This window comes from Notechis scutatus, chromosome 4 (genome assembly GCF_049901735.1).
Source record: "Notechis scutatus isolate UNSWTSFEM ecotype Mainland chromosome 4, rNotScu1.2, whole genome shotgun sequence".
NCBI classification, from domain to species: Eukaryota; Metazoa; Chordata; class Lepidosauria; order Squamata; family Elapidae; genus Notechis; species Notechis scutatus.
In genome coordinates this window covers 67,020,559-67,042,161 of record NC_142012.1, presented here as the reverse complement: position 1 = coordinate 67,042,161, position 21,603 = coordinate 67,020,559, and the positions used below count along the sequence as shown (strand labels likewise).

The following is a 21,603-nucleotide window of genomic DNA, read 5'->3' as shown; positions in this document are numbered from 1 at the left end:
TCAAAGTATCTAGGCAACGTTTGCACTGGCACTAAGCCGAAAGCACCAGCCTGAAGATGGCGAGTGGGACCTCGCCGAAACGTTGCCTAGATACTTTGAATCTTACGCGGGAGAAAACCCGAATAACCAAAGATCCACATACAAATACCCGAGAACCTCAGAAAATATATATATATATATATATATATATATATATATATATATATATATATATATATATATATATATATACACACACACACACACACACACACACACACACACATCACACGAGTTAGAAAACCAAGGAGTATACGAAATCCCTTGCACAGCCTGTCCCACCACATACATTGGACAAACTAACAGAAGCACGCATTGAAGAACACAAGAACTCAATCAAAAAAGAAGAACCGACCTCTTCCCTGGTCCAACACCTCAAAGCCACAGGACATGAGATTGACTTTAAAAATACCAGAACTATCGCCAAAACCGAACATTTCAACAACAGAATAATCAGAGAAGCCATAGAGATAGAAAACGCCCACACAGCATGAATAAACGAGATGATACCTCCCGCCTACCAGCCATTTGGAAACCCGCCCTCATTAACAAACGAGTACCTAACATGAAGAATGACACCAGACCCACACCCACGAGGGCCACACAAGATGCTACCACCACACTTCCACGTAGAAAGCAGATTCACACCCACACAGAAGATGAAACACGACCACAGACCAGAAGCCGTACCGCAGCTGCATCACTACCCGCTTCAAGCCCCTCCACAACCCATACATGAAGCGAACTGACGCCCACCATGAAGATGTGGCACGACCACGAACGCAAAGCCAAACAACAGGATCACAGCTCACCAGCTCAAATCCCCCAGCAACTAAGACTAACCTGAGCACAGCCAAACCCCCACCTGAACAGAACACATCCCCACCCAATCAGAACACAGCCAAGCCCCCACCCAATCAAGTCACACCCCCACTAGCAGTTAAAAGGAAGAAGCAGCTGCAAGCTCACATTACTCTGAGAAGCACAAAGCCGAAGACACAAGCCTGAAGATGATGAATGAGACTTCATCGAAACGTCGCCTAGATACTTCCAATTTTATGTGGGAGAAAACCCGAAAAACCAAAGATCCATATACATCTATGTATGTATGTATGTATGTATGTATGTATGTACGTATGTAAGTATGTATGTATGTATGTATGTATGTATGAATATCAGCAATGCTGGAGCACTGCAAAGATTGTAAATGTGATACAAAATGATAAAACATGCTTAATAATTTTTTTTTAAAGAACAAAAGCATAAAGGATCTTTTCCTTCTTGGGAACTCTCTCTCCTTGAAACTTCCATTTTTCTTACTAACCAGAGTCAGACTCTTGAGCCTCTATCCTTTTTCTGTTTTTTCAGAGATTACTGTCAAGAAATTTAAAAAGTCAGATTCTATCAGTTCACTAGCTTTAAAAACAACAACAACAACAATAACACAATACCCTAATGCCCAGTGCTTCACTGTTCATGCAGCCCAGGATGAAACAGTCATAGACATCAGCAACTTGAAGAGACAGATTGTGCCCATATTAACATACACTATCTAACTAGAGCACATACTTTTAACTACATTAACATCAAGGCAGACAATGCAGCATCATGTGTGCTAGCAAAGCCTGACATTAAAACATTAACCTTGACAAAAACAAGAAAGGATGTCCATAATTAGCCTGTATGGCAGTCTAAAGACAAGTTTTCCTAGGTTGGGGCTGTCCTTGTACCAGGGCAAGCAGAATGAGTTGTAATCCTGCATTATTACAATATTTTGAGATGGAAGGATATTACCAAATCATCCCAAAGTTGCTTTTTTTTTCAACAGGCAATTGGACTTTATGGTTTTTCTTTGAAGACGTTTCGCATCTTCAGCTTCTGGATGAGAAGTGAGACCTCTTCAGAGAAAAAACAGAAAGTCCAGTTGCCTCTTGAAAAATAAAAAGAAGCATATTTGGGACAACCAAGACCTGGATGACTGAGAATCTCCATAGACGTATTGCCAAATATTTAGTCATGTTTATCGTATTTGCAGAAGTAATGTTGAGAATATCTTGCAGTTATATATGCCATTACTGTAGTAGCAGGAACCACTTCTTTTAAAATGAAGGATAATATTGATAGGGTCTTGAGTTGCTATATATACCCTGTTTCTCCAACAATACGGCCTCCCCCAATAGGAAGTTTTCAGGGCTCAAAAAAAAATAAGACCCGGCCTTATTATATGAGAAACACGGTACAAGAATTTTTTTTAAAAAAAATTCCTATTTTTCATTTCCTTAACTGTGATTTTAATTTAATTTAATTTCTAATATGGAGATGAAGATACTGCCTTCATATATCAGCATTGGATCTGAATACATGTCTGTTTGTATGTACAGTATATATGTGTGTAATTATTTACTAGAAAGCAAAATATATTTTGGGATTCATAATTTTAGGAAAAACAGCTTCCTTAAGGCAATTGCCAAATATTCCATGAACATCCCTGCATGCTTCTAAGCATCCTCTTAGTTTCCAAATATGAAGTGCTCCAGGGATTTACACTGTATATTATCTCTGATCATTAGTAAATATCACATTCCTAACAACACATTATAAACCAGCTATGAAATACGAGTAGAAATAATTTTAATATTCCAATACTAATAAAGAAACACAGTTTTATGTTAAATAATGTAATATATTACCACAGTTTTCTTTTTTAAAAAAATCTTCATGTCTATATTAAAAAAAAACCCTTAGAATTGTGGCACATGTACCTGTATTTGTCTTCATAATATTCTTAGGAACAGCTCATCAGGAAATATTTTAGCATACAGATGATACTTATTCCTAACATAACGGCTTCTATTTGATGCATCCTAGTAGACTGCTGTAGCAATACTTATGAGCTATCAAAGATTATGACTTCAAGTGAAGGAAAAGCAGCAGGCACTGATGAGTTGTTAAGCAACTATCTTATTTCCATTCACAGCAACTTCTTTGGCATACAAAATAAGAAAAAACTGATTTCTCTCATATGGAATATTTTAAGAGACACAATTTAAAACTGATTCTAGAATTTTGTAGACTCCATTTTGACAGTTTTTTTCTGATATACTGTGAAGATACAATCTGAATCATCACATGTCAAAATGAAATATAAATAAATTTCCTAATCCCACTTATAAAGAGTCTGTAGGTTAAAAAAAAAAAAAGGCTGGAATTAAATACAGGTTGGAATTAAATACAGGTTGGAATTAAATAAAGGTTGGAATTAAATTTTTAAGTGGTGCTTTTTTTTTAGATATTTATATTTCCAGATGAAAAAATATAGTTAAAATTATTTGTACAAACAAACCAGGATAGAATCAGACTATATCTAATTAATAATGTGCAACTTTGTCTTAAAGTTAGAAGCAGATGCAAACTCTTCTAAGACTTAGAATGACTTTATTTTCACTTTGAATATACACAAATCAGCATACATTAAAATGAAAATTTGTTGCATATAGTTTTCAAAGGGTCACCACCTTCAATATACACTACATAAACATGACTAAATTAATTAATAAATACAAAATTATGCATATATCACATATATTTTATGACACAGAGAAACATCACAGTCTAGTTCAGGCGTATACGTGTATATGGGAAGAAAACTGAATCTTGTGATTTTACCAGATAGATAGCATAGGGAACAAAGCTGTTACAGAATCTGTTAGTCCTGCTAGAAATACTGTACTTTGAATCCTACTCCCAGAGGGGAACAGAAAAAGTCCGTAAAGTGGTTATGTGGAGTCTCTAACAATGCTTTGAGTTCTAAGCACAAAGCGCTTACAAGCAGTATCTTGAATAACGGGAAGCGAGCTTCCTATCATCTTCTCGGCTGTCCTTACCACTCTCTGTATGGACTTTCTATCTGAGGTACCAAACCAAATAGTAAAGCAGTTTGTTAAAACGTTCTCAATTGTGCCTCTGTAAAAAGTGTCCAGGACTGAAGGAGAAAGATGTGATTTCCTCATTCTAAGTCACATCGTATCTGAGAGGGACCATGCAAATCCTTTCCATATTTAATATTTGTATTTAAAAGTGCACCTTTTCAATATATGGTTTTCCACCCTCTATTTTAGCCTCACATGATAAAAGTAGAATGTAATATACTTTTTGATTTGTATAAAAATTTCCACCAATGCTTTGGGTATTTTTTTTTTAAATAATAACAATAATATTGTATGTGAAATTTGTTCCTGATGTCCTGATACAAATAATGAAAATTCAGTGGTAATGAAGAATGTCTTTCATTCAGTGTTTGGCAGATTTCATTACTGAGGTAAAAAAAACAAAAAACCTAATAACTGTATTTTAAGAATACTTGCCTGAAATCCAAGGAGCTTTTCATTAGGCTTAATGTGTCTCTGGAATTCACATTCTACTGGTTGTATCACTTTGATTCCATCTTCATAAAACACATAGAACATATTACCAATTCCCAGACCTTAGGAGCGAAAAATATGTTAAAGTATATTAAAGACCTAATGAATGATGATTAAACAAAACCTTAATTAAAAGCCAAAGAGATTGATTTGTTAATGCATGAGAAGTTAGTAACTCTGATTGTACAGGGTTTTTAAAAATGTAGATTCAAGAGTTCATGTAATAGCCTCAATGACAAACAAATAATCTCATGAATATCACTCTGAAATTATTTTTAAGTAAAATGGAAATAACCCTTATACTGTACGTGCCATTATCTGAGACTAAAAAGGATTAAAGTTATGTGAGGACATAAAAAATAATAATGGTATAATATAAAATAGCATTTTACATATCCGGTAGCATATATTATGTATTGCAGCCAGTCATAACTTTACTTTAGGAGAACATCATTCTGTTAATATAACTATTAGTGTATCATTTGTATAATGGATCTGACAGCTAAAGTTTCAGGGATACTATTTTTTAAGATAATGTATCTCACAGGATACCAACATGAAAACTAGTGTTCAGCAGGCCATATACTTTTAGCACTAGATTTCTGATCTGATAATTTTTTGTACAATTTTTTAAAAAGATCAGATCTAGCAATGGAAATTAATTTTATTTAATTTGGGAGAAAGCACCACAAAAAAAAACTCTACCTTTCAAAAAGACTGGTTTATCTGGGTATAAATCAGGCTTTTTAAATATTTTAAAAATGGAATACACATGTACTGATCACAGTGCATTTTGGGGTGTATTTCCCACTTTTTCTAGGGAAGGAAAGACATTAAATACCTCCTTTGGATTACTAGCCATTAGATAACAGATTATAGACACACCAAAACTATTTCCTGTAAAATCCATTGTAACTTTTTTATGTCAGGATATAATGAGAACCTCTCTTCTTCATATTATTATCTTAAGTACTGCAAATTCTTCCATTCTTTCATTGATACACAGCCTGCAATAATTGTAGACAATTTACAAGGATATAAAACTCTTATTGCATTTTAGAATGCATGTCCATTTAGAAATCCTCTTGATTTCTAACAAATGAAGGTGAAACTAAGGATAGAGACAATATTTGTATTCAATTTTATAGCCATTCATAAATCTAGAGAGTGATCCAGAAAAAAGATTAATACTCAGGTATTTTTTTTTAAGCAAATAAGCAACCATTTTGTCATTTGGAATGACAGACCAGGTTCTTGGTATTCTCTGGACTTGGATGTATGTCTTCCTGCAGACTTTTCATTACGAGGCTAAACAACTTCAGTTATTTTATTTTCTCTCAGATATTTATAAACAAGTTCCTTAATCAAAGATAGCCAAGTACACTTTCAGGAACACATTATAATCTCTACTATCGTAGTATGCAATAATTCAAGCAGAATTTAAATACAAAAATGCAATATAAAAACAGACTTAAAGGAAAATATCTCCAAATGTAATAAGTTTTACAGTTTATGACAAATCCTATAAAAATAGGGTCCAAACACACCAGTCCCCTTCAGACATCCACATATCCCTATCAGTTTCCTATCCAGTGAAATATATTCAATCCTATATTCTATTTATAGTCCTTTCTATTGAATCTGTAAATCCAATGTTTAAAAGGATGCAATCATACATCAAATATTTCTGGCTATCAGATGATCTGTCTCTGTTCCAGATTCAGGGAGAAGTACATCAGGCTTCTGAAAGTTATCTAATTTCATCCAAGTGAACAAGAATACAACCTTTTCTCAAACACTGCCATGAAATATCTAAAAATCCACAAGCCATTTTGTCCAAACATATCACTATCAGGGTCCCCGTCAAACAATATAGCTATCAACTCACCAAAAAACCTTGGACTTCTCATAGATAGGAGGGAATACTCTATCAATTCATACTATAGTGCCTCCAGAAAATCAAAGAGAAAACCTCCAGAAAACCTAAGAACAGAAGAGGATGAAATTATGGTTTTTATAGGATGTCCAGCACTTTCCCTATCCATAGATACAGAACTAGAAATACAACCCATTGCAGCAGTACTATACTAATTTCAGCCTAGCAGAGAATACCAAATATTTAAATATCAAGATCTATGGAACTCATAGGCTGACCTTTTTTCTCACCACCTACTTTTAGCTCAACAAATATACCAAAAGAGGGAAACACCCATGGGATCACTACTATTAGGAGTCATAGCTGAAACTATGATGCAATGTCTAGTAGCAGTAACAATTTCACAATACAAATGTGAAATTCTGCTAGTTAGATGACACTTTCATCATAATAAAAAAAGCAATTAAAGAAGACAATCAAGAAAATAATAAAATTTGCAGGAGAACAAGGAATCAACAATGCACTATCTTTCTGGATATTGTCATTAGCAGAGGAAACAATGGCAAATTAGAGACCCACCTTTTTGAAGAAAAAAAATCACATTAACAAAGTGTTTTACTATCAAACATTTACTAACCGCAAGCCAAACATCCATAAAAGGAACTGTACAGAAACATTCAGACAAGCACCAATACACCACAATAACTTGGTATACAAGAAAGAGAACATATATCACCTATAGAATATTTCCAATGTGATGGATGCCCTACTTGATCAAAAAGTACCTAACTATATAACCCACAACAATGCAACTATTATAACCTGAAAAAACTATAATGTATTTATACAATGAGAGACTACTTGAGTGGGAAGCTATAATAAATTTAATGAAATAAAGAAATGAAAATATTGCAGGACAATGAACTATACTATACTGTACTATATTCACTCAGCATTACTGTAGCATCTAAACCAACAAACTGCCTCCAAGCAAATCAAACTTCATGTTAAGGATTCCAAAAGATCCAATAATCAAAGAAATCTAATTAGGAGTCATCTAATGCAAAAACTGTAACAGCCATTATGTAGATCCAACGGGCAGAAGACTAGCAGACTGTATGGAATGCATACAAACTGGCAGTCAGAACACATAATGAAAGCTGTTTAAATTCATAATATGACAGATTTAACCATTTTCAATTGGGAAACTGAACATCTTAGATCAAGGAAATATAAAATGCTAAGGAATTTTTACAAGCTTGATAATTAGATGAATCAATTATCAATAGATGTGTAGAAACAAACCCCACTCACATAACATTTTACCAACACAGTCAAAACCCTAAGAAGGAAACAAATCTTCTAGAACACATCAGTGTTTTATCTCCCCAGTCAACACTCAAAGAAGCAAAAAACAGCACTAGATAAACAATCAGGAGGAAAACATATCCTAATTAAGGCACCATAAAGAAGGAAAACACAATTTCATTAAGACAGACAAGCCAAGCTATGATGTATAAAACATCCAATAAAACACAGGTCCTTCATACTGATTGCATTAGCTAATATAACAATGAAATATCTACAAGAGAAAAACCAAATTAAGAGCACTAAGAACCCAACAGTTCAGCTTTGAATCACATATATTGTCTTCTATTGGACAAGTTTTAAGAAGAGATTGGACAACCATTTGTCTGAAATGGTATAGTTTCCTTTCTGGGCAGGGGGTTGGACTAGTTACTAGAAGATCCTTTGCAACTCTGTTATTTTGTTCTGTTCTATGAAAGTATAAAAACTTTACCAAGAGCAGAGATACACATAAAGGTTCAATGTGTCCCTGATCTTTCGACATGTTTCTGTGATTCATTTTAACCTATCCCTGTATTATATCAAATGGAGAAATTTGCTTTAAATTTGTAAAATACTATAGTTATAGCAAGAGTTAGAAAAATCTAGGCAGCTTTTACAGTTTTACTCAAATAAATCAGTAAGTGAATATTTTCACCGCATGGAACAGTGACAAAATAATATCAAACTGCTGTTAGAGGCAAAGGAATAGGAGACAATAAACAGAGCATCATCTTGTGAATGAGTCTTTCTATTAGATTCAGTAAAACTTGAAAATTCCAAATCACAAATCTCATACAATATATTATTTATGTTCCATAGATTCTATGAAACACAAATAAAATGTTGTATATTTTCAATGATTTATCTCTATCACTTTTATTGTTATTTAAACTTCACTTCAATTTAAACTTCAGTTTTTTTGAACTCTGTTGTTTAAAATTTTTCTTTGCTATATTGTACACACTTAAGTTTAATGTTGATGCTTAAAATATTTTACTGAGATAATCCAAATAGGTTTTGCACGTGAGAAACATCTTTTAAAAATTTTGATAGTTATATTTAAATTATAAGTCCATTCTTATATATTATATATAATATAATATTGTATATATTATTAGAAGCAAAGAAGCAATTAGAGGCATGAAGCTCTTTTTATTTATTTGCCAATTTTGCAAGCTTAAAAGATCAATAGGTTTGTAACTTCAAGATAATATAATTTTTTTAGAAGATTCACAAGATATCATTCTTTACAAAAAAGATGATTTACACCCCTCAGTCAACATTGTGACAATAGATAACATAATTAGCTGGATGGTTTATGAAAGCAGAAGGGCATATTTAGGAAAATATCCTCCATTGGAATTTACTTGTGATAATGCATAATGTCTCGTAGATACTGATTTTTTTTTCTGAATGAAAATAACCATATTGCATTATTTGCAATGACAAGCAATTTAAACTGAAGCAGCAATTTATGAAGACATAATTAAAATATAATAACAATAGCTATTGTGTGCTTGTTAGAAATAACATGTATATGAGACAAATTCATTATTATAGAAAGGAGAAAAAGTTAATAGTACCTTCCTCTCTCCATAATATGTTAGCAACTGCAGCATGTAAGGGAGAAAGAACAGAAGAAAAATGAAAAATAAAAATAAGAATGATACTGCACAATTTTTTAAAAAATGAGTCTGATATATTTTGCTCATGTATTTATATATATTTTTAAAAATCTGTATATTGCTCGTTAATTATATTTACTCCATTTTGGCAATTTTCAGTAGAAATTATATGTGGTCACATTACATTACTTTTATTTTGTTATTTTTCAAGCAAACATATAGACATTAGGAATATATATATATATATATATATATATATATATATATATATATATATATATATATATACACACACACACACACACACACACACACAATCCATAATTACTGTTCATTGATTCATTGATTCATTCATTACATTTGGTACTGCCTAAATACAAAATACTTTAAGGTCACAATATAAACAAATTCACAATATAGTAGATAACTTAAAAACTATATAAGAAACAGCAATACCTCCCCCCAAGTAGAGCAGAAAGGAAAAAAAGAGCAAGATGAATAATAGTATTTCAATATTGGGACGTCCCCCAAGATGGTGTATTGAAAAGCAGGGTAATCTTTCCCTCCTGTCAACAATCAACTGATTTTGCTGCCAAAGCTGTTTCTTTGGTGGTGGAGGTGGTGCTCCCTGATTTGAACTGGAGACTTAGGAAAGACCCAAGACAACTTTGGGATGACTGTGGACCCACCTGGGAAAACAAATCTTGAAGATTGTAGTTTCCAATAGGAATGGCCATAAAGTTTGGCCTCCATCTCTTGCTCGTTTTGGGGGGTGGGGAAAATGCCTTGGTTTTAATTGAACTTTTTGAAATTTCTATTTTACTTGGCTGTTTATCTTTAGCCAACTGGTTAGTCAACTAGTTGAATCTTATTTAGCCAAAGTTAGCCAACTGGTTGAATCTGATTTATTCTAACTCTTGCTGGATTTTATGTATTTTTCTTTTTCTGTCATTTTCGTTTGAGCTACTGTGTTGGTTTGACTATTGTTTCTTCATAGTTGTGCGTTCCTGGGTAGTGAAAGTGTCTTGATTTGATTTACATCTATATTGGACTCTCACTGTAGGAATTTTGTTGTTTTGTTAACTTCTAAATTTTCTTAAATTTTATTTTAATCTTGGATCAAAATCTCCTCCTTTTTCTTTATTTTTAATGCGAGGAATGTTCTGTCCTTGAAGAACTTTTCATCTTTCATTGCTAAGCTACAGGAGCTATAGGGGAGCAAACAATGTAAGTTTATTTTATTTATTTATTTATCTGTTTGTTTATTTATTTTGTCAAGCAATTATAAGATAACAGGTATAAGTATAAACATAGTTATGGATACATGAAATGGATACATATAAGAAAGATATAAAGAAACAATAGGAAAAGGACTGTAGACACGTTGGTGCACTTATGCAGCCCCCCCCCCCCTACAGACCTCTTAGGAAAGGGGTGAGGTCAATAGTAGATAATCTAAGGTTAAAGTTTTTGGGGTTTGGGGAAGAAACTACAGGGTCAGGTAGAGTATTTACAGACAAAGCTCTCTGGGAGGCGTTCAAGGAAAGAATGCTTTTTAATCTACAATTGCAATTTGAAAACTTTAGTAAAGTTTGACAAAGTAACAATGGTTACAAATCAATCTAAAGAGAATGTTCAGATGCAAGCAACTGCAGCTAAATCAGACTCAGAAAAGGAGCTAGGTCTGAAACTGGCAGATTCAGTGGAGAAAACTGAAAGTAATATGTACCTTACAGACTTAGAGCTGACAGAATTAGATGAGCAATAAATTGGTTTCTCTTAAGAAGATTGAATAAGATTGAGGAATTGACTTATTATATTTAACTGGGAAGCAATTCCACCTGGATCTATCTATTTTCCACCTGGAAAATAGATCAATTTTGGTTAGTGGATTAATTATATTCAATCAGACAATTGATAAGAGATTTTATTAAGAAGCAAACAGCTGTGGTAAACTTTCTACGAGTTAAATACAATCATAGATTGTTAGTAGAGGATTTTGAAATTTTATTTTTTGCTGTTGTTCTACCTGTTAACCACTTTGTTATTAATATAGTAGATAAACGGCAGGTCAATGGATTTCAAATACAGTCAGAAGTTTAAAAATTTTGGAATTGCTTCGCAAGGAGTTGGAAACTAATATTATTGCAGTATATTTAACAGTATTCAATTAGGGGATAATATATGCATATGTGTTTGTGTCCATTTTTAAGCACATTTTTCAATGTTTTTTTAAATATTTTTCCCTTTTTTTCAGTTTCTATTTTAATTTTTTGAATAAAAATTAAAATATAGAAAAAAACCAGTATATTGAATTCATTAATATTGTTTAAATACAGACACAAATGCACATCCATACATAGGCTTAGTGATTTAAAAAAAAAAACTTTTGAAAATAGAGTATGACTGCCCAGAAATGAGTAGTCAAAGAGACAATTAAATAAAATGGTTATCCTTGACATTCTTCTGGAAGTCCCTCAAAGCATGCCTATGCCATCAAGGAAATGGCATTTTAATGAGATGAGATATATTTTCCTCTAGCTTGCTGTCCATAAAAGTGTTGATGCCTTTTCATTGTAGTTTTCAACATCTAGCTTTTTATGATAATTTTTATTATAAGGCGCCTAAAATCATTTTATTGGGAGAAGGAGAAAAGAACATAAGTATTTTTGTTTCCACATGGAAACCACTTCTGAACTTCGTGCTTGATGTGGAAAAGAATAAAACTCTGACTTTACTGATTAGAATGATAGATCTTTATAGAAATGACTTGTTCATATTAATATGGAAAAGGAAAAAGTTGTGATTTGATCATTATTTTACTGTAACAGAAAGAGTTGTAAGTCAATGCTGCTTTTTCACCCCCCTCCATTTCTCCTCACTTTTCTTTCCCCTCCCCACACTTCTATTTACTTTGTATTTTGTATTTTATAATGCTTCATAACTCAATAAAAATGCTAATGGAGAACTTTATTATAAGAAGGGTGGTTAAATATGATTAATAAATAAAGAAATAAAACAGATGTCTAGAATTTTTTCATGACATGCTAATCGTATGATCAATTCTGACTAAAAAGATAACGGGTATCAGTTTAAGACTACAATTCCATGTATATGTTATTTGATACCTTATTTTCAAATGAATATTCACAGTATTCAGAAACAGACAACATAAATGTGTAGAACATGCTTATACAGTATAATGTAAATGATAAAACTTAGGAGGGACTCTAAATCCTTGTTTAAGATGGGCTTCAGGTAATCACATCAACTTTGATTCATAAATAAATAAATAGTAGAATACACTTGGCTTTAGGACTGTTTTAGGATATATACCTGTTATGTCTCCCCTTTAATTGCAGGCGAGCAAAACAAAAAGCAGCCGTTTCAGAATTAATTCAAATCAAAAACAACCCCCCACAAGAGAACGGCTGGAGTAATTCCAAAACACAGCAATAAATCCACACTCTGTCTGGCAATCCTGGCGTAGCAGTAATTCACAAGCCTCAGAGAGTTTATTGCATATCTTGAAACTTCCGGTTTGTCAGCTTCGCTAGCGGCAGGGATTTGCGATCCTGCGCGATCCCTGCCGCGCTAGCCACTTTGGTGCCTCCGATCCACGGATCTGGAGGCTAAGGCTGCCACGAAGAGGCAGCCGAAGATAGGGGGAGCTGGTGAGGGGTTTGGGGGTGTTGCAGACCCCCTTCCCAGCCGGCAAAACCCCCCTCTCCCAAGACGGTTGAGCGGCGGTCTGTAATGGCCGCCTCAAAGAAGCCAGCAGCTGGGTAAGACTGAGCAGGAGGAAGAGAGGAGAAAGTTGTTAAGAGAAAGTTTTTGTGGCTGACCCAGGATTTTAAGAGGCGTTTAATCCTGAGAACTATGGTTTTCTGAACAATACTTCGTTTCCAGAGGAGGATTTCAAGTGGCAAAATTGAGTGCTGAAAGGGAAAGTTCACTCTTCTTCCTTATGGAATCAACAAATGGCCATTGAGAAACCTGTTGTTTTTTTATAAAAGGTAAAAACTTGGCTTCTTGTTATAAGTGGGAAGGAAGAGGACAAAAAATATATATATATTAAGATTTTGTTGGAGGAGATGCCTTGAAGATCTTGAGACCAGAAATTAATTGCAACAAGGCTTTAAAATATAGATTGGAGGTTTTTTCCTTTCCCTTTGATACCTCACCAGGAAGAGAAAGTGAGAACTTTGTGTTTTGTTTGGACTGATTGACTCTCTCTGGAACTTTGGGGAATTGCTCTAACTTTTGAAACATTTTGGTTGCTTTAAGAAGAAGAATAAAGAATGGCTTTATCTGTTGATGAACTTAGAGAATATGAAGAAAGAAAAGACGCTGTGAAAGAAGCCTTCCTCTTTTTAGAAATGGCGCTTGTTAATTATCAAATACAACAACAGATGGAGGAAATGGAAGGAGAGGAAGAAGAAGACGCCATCTTCAATGAATCTAAAAATTTAGTTAAGAGAGAAAGGAGAAAGAAAGGAAGGAAAATGAAGGACTTAAGATTTAAAAAAATACTTAAGAAAAGGAAAAATAAGATGCAAAACCAATTCAATGTTAATGTTACTGAGCAAAAGGAGAAAGGAATACAACAGAAAGGGGAAGCTGGAGGTAAAAAGGTTAGGTGGGATAAGAAAGGAAGGGAAAAGGGAGGGAAAAGCCACAAAGGTATAAAACAGGATGGGAAAAAAGGAAATTTTTTTAGGGATAAAGGGTAATGTATAATTTCTTTAAAAAAGAAGATTCTGCAAGGTACATAAGATGGTATGGTAGTATTTGTATTAGAAATAGAAAATTAGAATGTTATAAGAATTAACAAACGACTAAAATATGTTTAGTAATGATAGATTTTAAAATTTAATAAAAGATTAAAAGGAATGTTTAAAATATTGAGTTTAATTAAAAAGTTTAATTTACTGTTGTTTTGATCTTATTATAAACTCATTATTGTAGCACTTGTTTCTTGAAATAGACAATTGGAATGCTATAAGATTTAAAATTTAGATTTATTATTTAATTATATTAATTATTATGGACTTATTATTTTCTTTCTTTAGAGGTTAGTAGGTTGAATGTACTAAGCAGAATCAGATTGGGTATTAGGTGTTATTTTAAATATTAATTTAGGGGGAGGATAGAAAGGCATCATACCTTGATCAGTGATTTCAGGAGAAATTCTTTTTTTTTTTTTTTTACTTGCTGTAGGGAATGAGATAAATGAATAATTTGGAAAGAATGGACAAAAAATATAAATACAATGATTTAAATTAAAATGAATTAAATAAAATAGAAATAAGAAGAGTGAAAAGTGGGGAGAAGTTATATAGAAGATATAGAATGGTAAATAAGATAGGTAATGGTATATAAGATGAGCACGAATTTAATTGAAGTCCATACAAAGAGAGGTAATCTGGGGCCAAACTACTTTCTTAAAAGAAGTTTTATATTTTTGTGTTTTGTGTGTCTATGTTTTCTTTGAGAATTAATAAAACCTCGGAGGAATGTTGGATGAGAATAATGTTAAACAAGACAGAGAGGAATGAAGATGATTATAAACTGGATAAATATAGAAAATTAATAATAATTAATGAAATTGAATACGAAAAGAGAAATAATGAGAAATTTGTTAAGAGATATCTATATGGTTATGTTGAAATGGTGAAAAATAGAATTATGTTGTATAAAATAATATTTTATTTGACTTGTAAAATTAATAATGGAGAGGTTTTATGTATTTAATGGTTAACGATGGTTTGTTTGTCTTTAAAATCAATAAAATTTGTTTCAAAAAAAAAAAAAGAGAGAGAGTTTATTGCATATCTTCACTCCATTTAGACACTTTGCTTCTGGCGAGTTCCACCAGCCCAGCCGTGTCCTTTTATCCACTTATGGATCGTGTTAATTTCCCTAATTAATTACTGGCTCGACGCCTTCTCCCTAATTGAGATTCACGTCTGAGCCTCCTTCTGTTTCTGACGTCTAGCCATAAGTTCTCCAAATTGTCTTCTCCACTGGAAAACTCTCTGATGCCTTCCCTGTCAGCCATTCCCGGCTGCTGCTCAGATAAGGAACCAGAGGAGGTCGAAGGTCCTGACAACTCTATTAAATCAGGTTTATCTCCCCTTGTTACATCCATCTCCTCATCCTGGCTACTATCCAAGTCACTAATCAAAGCCGGCTCATATTTTGCTTCCATATCCTCATCAATTGAACTCATATCTGCCACAGGAGCAGATTCCAAACCCGGAGCCACAACATATACCATTACATGTCAAGGACCTAGGAGTACTCATTTCAAAAGATCTAAGCCCCAGAGCACACTGTAACAGCATTGCCAAAAAGGAATTAACAGTTGTTAACTTCATTTTTTGAAACTTCTTCTCCGGAAACATTGGACTGCAAACCAGGGCATACAAAACCTTTGCCAGACCAATTCTCGAATACAGTTTATCTGCCTGGAATCCGCATTGTATAACGGACATTAATACAATTGAATGAGTCCAGAGGTATTTCATGAGAAGAGTACTCCACTCCTCAGCTCGCAATAGAATACCTTATGCCACCAGGCTTGAAATTTTGGACCTAGACAATTTAGAACTATGCCACCTACGGTCTGACTTAAGCTTAGTACACAAAATTGTCTGCTTCAATGTCCTAACTGTCAATGACTACTTCAGTTTCAACCACAACAACACACAAGCAAACAATAGATACAAACTCAAAGTAAACCACTCCAAACTCGTTTGCAGAAAATACGACTTCAGCAACAGAGTGGTCAATGTCTGGAACTCACTATCTGACTCTGTTGTTACATTAAACTGTTTACCGTGGACCTCACTCCATTCCTAAGAGGTCTGTAAGGGGGCATGCATATGCTCACCAGTGTGCTTACCGTCCCTGTCTTACTGTTCCCATTTATTCATACTCATTTATTATGTTATTATATCAGTTTATACTTATATGTTTATATGTTATGTTCATACTTATACTTCTTTTCTCATACATGTTTGACAAACTAAACTAAATAAATAAATAAAAACAATACTATGTTACCAGCAGAACTACTGGCACATCTCAGTTGCAGAAATGTGTATAACTATTCAATTTAAAAATACCACAGCATTTTCTGTACTATTTTGCTGCTATCTAATATTTATCCAAATCTTGGCAATTCAAATTTGATAGCTCTAATTACCAATGGGACACACAACGAAACATAATATAGAATTCAAATGATGACTACCGTGTTTCTCATATAATAAGGCCGGGTCTTATTTTTTTTGAGCCCCGAAAAAATGGCTAGGTCGTCTTTTCAGGGGTGACTTAATTTTCCCCCCTTGCATCTTCGGGTGGGCTGCGACAGCTTGGATGTTGACCTCGGCGTTGGTGGGGCACTTCGTATCGGGGTCAACGCAGGCAGCACCATATCCGGGTGTGCAACAAAAGTACTTCCTAACGGCAAGCCCCCCCCACCATTCCCCCCCATTTCACATGTTTTAATATAGGCCTTCATTTGGGGGGAGGGGCTTAATTTCATTTCATGCCTATAAAACATGCTGGGACTTCCTATTGGGGGAGGCCATATTGTTGGAGAAACAGGGTATCTATAGATCTATCATCTATCTCTTTCTTCAAATTTACAAATATCAGTAATTTGGCATACATATTTAAAATGTGAACAGGCTAGGAATGCTACTTCCTTTTGTTTGGTTTCATTTTGTTTTTAGAATATGTAGACAACCACTAAAACTCTCTAGGAAAACAAGCAGTATCACATGCATTTTTGGAATTTAAAAAAAATCATATAATTTAAGTTTCTCAGACGTAGGGTAATAATGATGTGAATATAAGAAGCATATTTAATCAGACTTACTCTGGAATAACATTAATTGAACAGGAATTACTATTTACTGACTTCTGCTTTAAATAGCTGTTCAACTGGAAAAAAATGAATCTGTTGGGATTTGATGTCAGGAAACAATTAAGATCCTAAGAAACTACCACAAATAATTTGCATCAACTTCATTCCGATATCTTTTATAACTTAAATAACTTGAATAATTTTCTGTATTCAATGTTTAATCTAATTTTAATTCCAAAATTTTAACTGAACTGGCAAATTTAATAATACTAAGTTAATTGGTCCAGATTATGAAAGAGAAAGAAAAGCCAACTTGAAGTAAGAAGTAAGAAAGTAAGAAATGTATATACTCTAACATAGAAGGAATGAAAATGTACAGTAACCTAAACATTCTTATTCTGGGAAAATATCTGCATTAAGCAGATTTTATTGAAATCTTCACAACTGAACAGATGATAAGGGAAATAGTTAAATGATATGAATAGAAGAATTATGTGAATCTGTGGATTGCTTGGAAATAGGCCATTGTGTGATGGCTATGAGGAATTTACTGCAGGTATTTTAATCTTTATGCCCTGATAAATATCTGTTGCTGCCTATGATTGAACTCTCAACCTTCTGAGGTTGAGCGTTTCTTTATATATTTTGGCACATTTATACACACACACAGAGAGAGAGGGGGGGGAGAGAGGGAGAGAGAGAGAGAGAGATTCCTTTTCTCTGAAAATTTTATAGACACTACAATATTTCAGGATTTATTTTTAGATCTTAGGACATTAAAAGCTGCTGTCTTAAATCAGTGACCTCACACATACATCCTTGTTTAACACTATATATTTAGACATCAAATCAGCAGCCCAACTTATTCCTTTTTGAATGAGACAAATGCACTATATATTGTTGAAATGAGATGCAGCAGACAGTTGTTATATATAATTTACTTTTGCTACATATTGCAAAATTGCACAAAATGAATCAAAATAGCTTTTAGCCTCATCCTACATTGCATGAAACAAAGAATAGCTATAAATCTAGAGATTCCTAGCATTCAGATCATATAATATCTTTCTTATGTGGTAAGACTCTGAAATGGAAAAAAAAGCCTTTCTATTAGAAAATTATCTACTAAAGAGAATACAAGTACTAGATAATTTCTGGCTAGCAGTGAATGAACAGATGAAAGGATTTAGAGAAGCTATTTCATTAATATTACAGAATCACAGTTGCTGAATGTGCAAAGTGAGAAACCAAATGAAATAGGTGGCAAAGATTAAAATATGTATAATCAATATTAATTCAGCATCAGATATTAAACCCATCTAGAAATAAATGAAAAACTTTTTTCCCAACTGTATTCAGAGAAATAATTTGGACTTTAGATTACTTGTATTAAAACAAGGCCAATGTTTATTTATAGGCTACAGCTCAATGAATAGTGTTGTAACATTGGGAATCATACTTTTTCACTAGCATGGGAAATGTATTAAAAGTTCTTTCCTCGTTTCTATGAAGCTGGTACTTCCAGATGGATGGTCATTAAGACAATCTATTCTGACGTTATTGCTCAATTAAAGCCTAAACTAAGAATTTGTTGAATGTAAACAGTCATAATGAAATACTATAAATATATCATAATAGTTTTGTGTATAATATCTTTCTCATCCTTCACATGATCTAGATGACTTATATGTTAACCACCTAAATGGAAAACATACTTGCTCTGATAATCCTTTGAAAATACAATGGCTCTTTGCCTGTCATTTGTTTGCTGAGGTGTTATCTTTCTGGAGATGGATGTAGAATGTTCTAATGACCTTAATGATGTGGCTTTATAGTTTTACTATATTATTGTGAACCCCAAAGAATGGGTAACTTGAGATGGTGCAAAAGTGATAAGAAATAAATAAATAGGTAAGGTACATGCCCGCAGGCTGGATCTGGCCTGCAGGGTACTTAGATCTGCCCCCCAGACTCACCCTGGAAACAGAAAAGGACCAGCTTGCGGGGCCTCTGTCAGTGAAAACAGAGCTCAGGAAGGCCACACGTTTTCACTATCAAAACAAACTAAAAACAAAACAAAAGGAGAAATGTTTCCCCTTTTGCATTTGAGCATGCAAGAAGGGACAGGAAAGGAGAAAGGGAAAGAGGAAAGACAAAAAAAAGAAGGAAAGACGGGACAAGAGCAAGGAAGTAAAAATAAGGAAAGAGGGGAATGAAGAAAAAAGGAGAAGGAAAAGTGAAGGAAGGAAGGAAGGAGATTATAATGTGAATAAGGGTGGGTCTGAGGAAGTCCTATCTTCGCACTTGCCAACACAGGTGCCCCCGACACAAGTGATGTCAACTAGCCACACCCACCCTGGCCATGCCTATCCTGGCCATGCTTTTCCCAGCCATGCCCTCCCTGATGTGGTCCTCAATGAAATTGAATTTGACACCCATGGTATAGAGTGAAAGGATCAAGGTGTTGGGTTAGTACTAAGAAATGTAGGTTCAGGTTCATAATTCACCTTGAAACTCACTGTCTGATTTTGGACAAGTCACATTTTCTTGTCCCAAATTTGTCAAACAATTATAAAATTATGGAAATCTCTCATGAACACTACCTTGACTATTCCTAGAGAAAAAGTGGAGTATAAATGCAACCAAGAAAAAAATAAGGGGAGATGATATTTTTTTATAAAATAGAGAAATGTTTTCATGGGATATCTTAAAATGATTTATTTATCAATTAAAATGTCAAGTATCTAATACTTATTTTGATAATCGATAGTTTTTCATTGATACTTCTGAAATCACTTACATTTTAGAGAAATACACATATTAGCCCTAAAAAAACTATGTTTTTCACAGAAGATATACATTTCTTTTATAATTGGAACTTGCTAAACAATAGAACTATGAACTATTAATGAATGGCCATTTTATGTTTTGATTAATGAATTTACTGAGAGCGCTTGTTAGGACTATATTTTCTTTCTAAACAAAATAATAAATAAATTAAATTAATTCAGCATCGATGTATACTTTAATTGTTAATATCTAAGTGTAATAAAAATGGTAGTCAAAGTTATAAGACCGTAGGGTTCATGTAATGTGATCTTCCAATTAATGACAGAGAGTGGAGAGCAGCTCTTTATAATAGTTCATTGGATGTACTTTTAGACTTGTAACCCTATGCTAAAAATAGTTTAATTCAAACTTTACAAATGATTGTCACTTTATTAGATTAACACAATTTATATGTTAAAATACAAAATGCAGAATAACAGAGTTGGAAGAGACCTTGTACTGTAGGTGATTTAGTCCAATTAGTATATTATTAATATTTAGTATTATTAATGTTAGATTGGATTGCTCTGTTATTTCACCTAGGAAGATTTTTTTGAAATCAAGTGATTTACACACACACACACACACACACACTTTGTGAGATTAAATTGTGACTAAAGTCACATTAAACCCACATTTTATTTTGAATCTAAGGTTCCTAAAGTTGGTGCTTACCAAGAAAGCTTTTATATCATTAATTATTATGCGTTTGAATCTCAAGTCATGCTATAATTATATATATACATACACACATACACAACACATTCAGACTTCTAGAAAACACTCTGGACAACTCTGGTATCTCTAGACAACTGCATAACTGGATAGAAGCATTCCTGTCAAACAGACAACAAATGGTCAAAACTGGGAGTGTCCTATCAAATTCTGTATATGTCAATAGTGGTGTCCCCCAAGGCAGTGTTCTAGGACCAACTCTCTTCATACTCTACATAAATGACCTCTGTGATCATATTAAGAGCAACAGTGTTCTTTTCGCTGATGATGTAAAGCTGTTCAATACCACAAACAATACTACTACCCTTCGAAAAGATCTTGACTATGTATCAGAATGGTCAAACAAATGGCAACTTCAAATCTCAACAAATAAATGCTCTGTCTTACATATTGGCAAAAAAAAAATCAGAAAATAAAATATAAACTGAATAGTCAAGACCTTGTTGATGATCCAAGCTCTGTAAAGGAGCTTGGAATACTCATCTCTAATGATCTAAGTGCTAGAACCCACTGTAACTACATAGTCAAAAAGGCATTAAGAGTTGTTAACATAATCCTAGGTAGCTTTTTCTCTGGTAACATCACACTACTAATTAGAGCATTCAAAACATTTGCTAGACCAATACTCGAATACAGCTCATCAGTCTGGAACCCACATTACTTATCTGATATTAACATAGTTGAGAAAGTCCAGAAATATTTCACAAGAAGAGTTCTCCACTCCTCTACTCATAGAATACCTTATGTCACCAGACTTGAAATTCTAGACCTAGAAAACCTTGAATTACGCCATCTTCGGTCTGATCTAAGTATAGTGTATAAAATCATACATTGCAATGTCCTACCTGTCAA

General features: G+C 33.6%; 1 protein-coding gene across 6 annotated transcripts in view; it reads right to left on the bottom strand.

Annotated features, from left to right (window-relative positions):
- FSTL5 (follistatin like 5) overlaps positions 1-21,603 on the bottom strand; it is a 389,133-nt gene that overhangs the window by 45,258 nt on the left and 322,272 nt on the right. For 4 of the 6 annotated variants that reach the window (XM_087963650.1, XM_026675826.2, XM_026675827.2 and 1 more), the window contains 2 exons: positions 9,270-9,296; positions 4,404-4,522 (listed from right to left, as the gene is read on the bottom strand). In XM_087963650.1, the coding sequence (XP_087819776.1) occupies positions 4,404-4,522; positions 9,270-9,296 (146 nt within the window). The remainder of the gene's footprint in view (positions 1-4,403; positions 4,523-9,269; positions 9,297-21,603) is intronic. The other 2 variants (XM_087963651.1, XM_026675828.2) reach the window with 1 other exon arrangement.